Source organism: Primulina tabacum, chromosome 3 (assembly GCF_025594145.1).
Source record: "Primulina tabacum isolate GXHZ01 chromosome 3, ASM2559414v2, whole genome shotgun sequence".
NCBI classification, from domain to species: Eukaryota; Viridiplantae; Streptophyta; class Magnoliopsida; order Lamiales; family Gesneriaceae; genus Primulina; species Primulina tabacum.
In genome coordinates, this window is record NC_134552.1 from 3,915,671 (window position 1) to 3,921,259 (window position 5,589).

Below are 5,589 nucleotides of genomic sequence, written 5' to 3' on the forward strand. Positions count from 1 at the left end.
ATATCAATTTTGATATGCTGCACACCTACCGTGCACACCTATGTGAGTATCGATGAGGTGTCACTCACCCATTGGATGTGATAAAATATAGAAAAAATTGCGCATCCAATGGGTGAGTGACGTCTCATCGGTGCTCACGTAGATGTGTACGGTAGGTGTGCAGCATATCAAAACTGTATATATATATATATATATATATAAATTTTTGTTAAATGAAAAAAATATTGTTTAACTCATTTACATATCTTAGACATTTATGCAATACTTATTTTTGAGGCTTTTGAAATAAGAAGTTTTAGAAAAAAATTTGGGGTAGAGATGGAACTAACATTTTTTATTTGAGAGTAAAAAAAAATATAAAATTATGAATTCTTATGTGAAGAAATCTCTTCGATAGAAATTAATATATTAAGATTACATAATAAATATAATATATTATTCTAATATCTATAATAGTTAAAATTTCAAACAAATAAGCAAACAATAAATAAAAAAATAAGATATTTACAAGACATTATAAACATAATCAACAATTTCAACTATATTATATTTTCCTTAAAAAAGCAGTTCTTAAAATTTTTAATCCAAAAATCCTAGGAGATCAAGTATTTTTATCTAAAAAAACTAGGTGTCAAAAAGCCTATTAGATAAAAAAAAAAAGTTGATGGAAGAATCTTTTTATTACAGATACCTTTTAGCAAATGTAAAATAGTCTCCCTTGAAGGATGCTTACAAATATAAAAGAAAACTTTCAAGATTCACAAATGATCCCCAGTATAAGCAAACACCTCAAATCTTGTACAATTTACACAGATTCACAGACCACGTAGCTTTAACAAGGGTTGAATGCGGGAGCGGACCAAGAAAGTTCATCTCGAGGGGCCAAAGGATGGCTGGGGCGCGATCTCTTCAGTCAAGAGAGGGCGAAAATATGTACTTACAATAAAATTTACATATGAAAAAATAAAAATAAAAAATTCCACTTGAGGATGGTAGTCTATTTATTCCGCCCTGCCCTGCTTGAGGCACAACTTTCTCTATACAAGGCTATGAACAAAGAAAAGCAAGAGGTATCATGCTTTTCATTCCTCTTGTACAATTCCAAAAACTTCCTCTTGCACTTCATAATGTATCACAAGGTTCTGATTTTAGGTGGCTGTCAAAATGGAAAGGAGAAATTGAAAATTACCCATGAATACAAAAAGGCAACGTGAAATAATGATGGTGATGTATACCTTTTTGAGAGGTGACTTCGACGTGTTTGCGGCAGGTTTTAGTATATCAAAAGAACAAACCAGCGATTTGTCGACACTCATGAGGGCACCAGCGTTATCAAACTCTCCACCATAGTTCGGAGCAGAAAATATCGTGACAAGTTTTCTTTTAGCAAAGAACTCATATCCATCTTCCACAACCTGTATCATGCATTTCATGTTCACCAAGTAAAGTGATAAGGGAGTAATCGAAAAAAATGCATACCTGATGACCCCGGCAAATGAGGTCCAAGTCATTATCATCCAAAAATTTGGCGACTGCATCAGGCCCGAAAGTGCACGAAACACCTCTATCACTCTCAGACCAGCCGACTACCCCAGGATCAGGATCAGACCACAGCAAATCACATAGAAGACCATTGTCTGGAATATCAGCGGGCCTTGGAATCTCTTTTATCTGGTCCAACTGTTTTAGCTCTGGAGAAAGCCCTCCGTGCATGCACAGTATCTTTTTATCAATGACTGCGGCTACAGGCAAACAATTAAAGCACTCGCTGAATATCTTCCACAATCGAACATTGAATCTCCTTTTGCATTCGTCATAAAATCCATAAATACGGTTGATCTTGGCATCTTCATGATTCCCTCGCAAAAGGAAAATTTTATCCGGGTACCTTATCTTATAAGCCAATAGTAAGCATACAGTCTCTAAACTTTGCTTTCCTCGATCAACGTAATCTCCTAAAAATAAGTAATTTGCATGAGGGGGATAACCACCATGTTCAAACAGCCTCAACAGGTCTTGATATTGTCCATGTACATCACCTGTAAGAAAGGAGTTCGAATTACACACCTCCATAAGCACATTAAGCATTAAAAGTGTGGACCAATGGCTAATAACCACTTATTAGAGTACAGAGTCCAGCACATTCAACATAGCTCGTCTCTTCAAGTTATAATCTATAGAATATACAACCTTTATCAGTAAACGCAACTGAGGAACTGAACAAGTACTGTCATCATACACAATTTTTTTAAGGGTATATATATAGATTCCCATTCTAACAATTTTTTGAGTATTTACTATTTACATCGCCAAGATATCACCACAAGCACATTATTAAATTCTGCTTGATTTTATGATATCAGTCACCTTTCCACAAACAGTGAAGAATTTTTGTATAAAAAAATTAATAGCATAGAAGTTTCATCAAAATAATTGAAAAACTGTTGACATCGTCAAATAAACGCCATATTTATGATGTTACTCTTCCATCGTATCAGCAGCGGGACTGAACAGATGTAATTGATGGTAATATATAAATTCAAATGTAAATATGTAGAAGTCCAAACACCACATTTGCAATATATAAACTCAAAATTTTAATATGTAAAAATCCAAACACCACGTCTTGATCGCATTCCCCAGGTTGCTCCATAACACCAACATAGAAGGGCATGGAATTTGGAGGAAAGCGAGGTCCTCGTGCATATTTTTTTAAAAGAAAATATTAGGTGAAGGAAGATGATCTTCGTGATCTCGAATTTAGCCATTCAAACATCAGTTACAAATTAGCTTGCCTCTGATTCAGTCACCAGGTGCATGACTATATATAAAAAATAAACTAGCTAGGATCAATTCAGATTTCAAAAATCTATTTAAAAAAAACCTGTAGAAATATATTCTCATCCAAATAACTGCATACAAGAACATCTTTTTCAACAACAGCCAACACAGGTTTGAATTGTCCAGACATTTGCTCAATCTAATTTGCTCACCAAAATTACCAAAAGAAAGCAACAACTTCGGACATAATTTCTCTTCAATCAACCTAAAACATCAGTCGTTTCGAATGTCATATAAAAATCTTCAAAAATAAAATAGAAATCGGATTGCTTCTCCAGATAGATAACGTCAATGATTTAGGGAAAAAAAACACGATCATGATCAATCAACACATACCGCCAATCCTGACAGGGGCGCGGAGCTTGAGTAGAGTGGGCTGGGAGAGGAAAATTTGGCGGGCGTTGATGCATAGTTGGCGGATCTCCGTCTCCGAAAGTTGGACCTGTTTCCCGCCCTTCCCTTCCAACAAACGCCGGATGATATCATCCAACACCCCACCATCCATCATTCCCTCCATTGTCATCATCCTTTTTCTCTCGGATTGGATCAGATAATCCTCTAATCCTGGGAGAATTGATGGGATTCGTTTTGCTTATTCTGAAATCTCTTTATCCTGGTGTGGTGGATTTCTTCGTCAGTGTCAGCAAACGTGCAATAAATTTACGAAGAGCTGTGTTGTGAGACGACGGCTAAATTTTATTGATATTCAAAAAATAAAAACTAATATTTTTAGTATATAAATTAATAATCTTTTATAAATGATTTAAATAAATTTTTTTTTCACAAAATACGATATGTGAAATTATCTTACATGGATTTTTTACCTAAATATATGCCTAATATGAAACAAAAATTTAGGAGTAATTTTCATGCAATAATGATTTTTAGAGTCATTTATTTTATTTATATTAATTAATTTTTTTGATTTTATTAATTTTGTTTTAAAAATAATGGTATTTATGTGGAACGGGGTTATTATATGGGTCTGGATTTTTAGATATAGTATAGAATAATAGATATTAAAAATATAAGATATATCTTTCAATATTATTGAAAATGAAAATTAAATTTTAGTTATTTTTGTCAAATGAGCCTAGTAGAAGCGCATTATGTCAAATAATCAATATTCGATAAATTTTGTGATTTCGGAAAAAAAAAAACCAAAACAAAAACAAATTCAAGTTAATGAGCGAAAATCAAACTTTAATAAGTAACAAGACTAGATATCAAAACAAAATAACTCAGATGACTAAATTTACAATTTTTTTGCAATTACAAAAAAAGGCAAAAACTTGTGTGAGATGGTCTCACGGGTCGTATTTTATGAGACATATTTCTTATTTGGGTCATCCATGAAAAAATATTACTTTTTATGCTAAGAGTATTACTTTTTATTGTGAATATCGGTAGGATTGACCCGTCTTTCAGATAAAGACTCGTGAGATCGTCTCACAAGAAACCTACTCATACAAAAAACAGCTTGGGTAGATGATGGTGGAGGAAACATCCCTATGGTATTAAATAATAATAATAATAATAATAATATTAAAAAAAACACTCAGTGGTATTCTTGATGAAATCAACACATGAACCCTACTACAATTTTTGTACTTCTATAAATATATTATTTTGTTAGACAAAAGAGTAAATTATTTTAGCTCTAAAAATCAAAACGTGTTGTGATCACACGGTTAGTTAATATCGCTTAATCTATCAAAATTGTTAGTTAGATTCAAGGAGTTGAATTTTAATAACATTTAACTAATTGATATACATACGTTTTCAAGCTTAAAACGGTGGTTATGATAAGTACGAAGTTAAAAGAATGTGGAATTAATCTAGAACAACTTGAAACAGTTAAAAATGATAAATTACTTAATAACTTATGATTCTGCATATATTTTTTTGTCACTATTTTTTTTAATGTTATCATCAATCAGATTACAATTATTAAAGTATCATTTTTATGTTTTTTTTTTTTGCAGACTTAGATTGTTATAAAATATGTTATGGATCAACTTTGTTACTCCTATTCTAAGGCAATATATTTTAAAATTTTGTTTGTTATTAAAAAAAATTTACTTTACTAAATTAAAATTATTTTATTATCACCTTTTTGTTCGATAGTTATTGTTTTGTGTGTACTTGTTAGTTACTATATTTATATTTATTTTTCTAGCTACATACCAGCCAGCCGCTGAGGTTCCATAGCAGTGAACGATGTGCCCATATAGTGAGGAAAGTGTAAAAGAAAGGTGAATAAAATAGTTAGCAATTTTTTTTACCCACGTCCATTATCGTTCGGTGACTCAATAGTCTGTAAATCATGTTAGTCAGATAAACTACATTGGGTAAGCCTAGTGTGACAAACTCGTGCAAAAAGATGTCGATAGATGAATTAAATTTCTAACTACTGGTCAATCACTTATCTATTCCACAAATTCTGACAGTCGGAGGAATTCTTATCCGGGGCAAGAATTGGTCTTCTAACCGAGTACATGCATCTATAAAATATTTTTTCTACGACCTTGAAGTCAACGAGGTGGGTTTCCTAGCATTAGCATTTCCTGGAAACCTTCCTGTGTTTGGACTTTGAAAGTTCCATGGCCTCAAAGAGACTTGACTTTATTCATTAAGGTAAAGATGTGACCCCACTTGCGTGCTTACCTTTTTAATCAAAAAATAATTTTATGCAATAAATTGAAATGATACATCATACATGAGAGGAGAACTAGATCGAGACTCTCG

At 32.5% G+C, this 5,589-nt stretch overlaps 1 protein-coding gene across 1 annotated transcript; it reads right to left on the bottom strand.

Moving 5' to 3' along the window:
- Positions 1-665: 665 nt before the first annotated feature.
- LOC142539410 (serine/threonine-protein phosphatase PP1 isozyme 9-like) lies at positions 666-3,505 on the bottom strand. Its single transcript, XM_075644847.1, has 4 exons — positions 3,178-3,505; positions 1,480-2,039; positions 1,236-1,415; positions 666-1,156 (listed from the first exon to the last, which is right to left on the bottom strand). Exons 1-4 carry the CDS (start codon positions 3,365-3,367, stop codon positions 1,133-1,135), a joined length of 954 nt encoding a protein of 317 aa, XP_075500962.1. The 5' UTR covers positions 3,368-3,505; the 3' UTR covers positions 666-1,132.
- Between the last annotated feature and the right edge of the window lie 2,084 nt (positions 3,506-5,589).

Excerpts from the sequence above, each read along its gene's own strand:
- LOC142539410 (XM_075644847.1), bottom strand. The coding sequence starts at position 3,367 with ATGATGACAATGGAGGGAATGATGGATGGTGGGGTGTTGGATGATATC. Across the intron at positions 1,416-1,479 it reads TCATTTGCCGGGGTCATCAG|GTTGTGGAAGATGGATATGA; the intron begins GTATGCATTTTT and ends TGCATGATACAG. Across the intron at positions 1,157-1,235 it reads CGAAGTCACCTCTCAAAAAG|CCACCTAAAATCAGAACCTT; the intron begins GTATACATCACC and ends CCATTTTGACAG.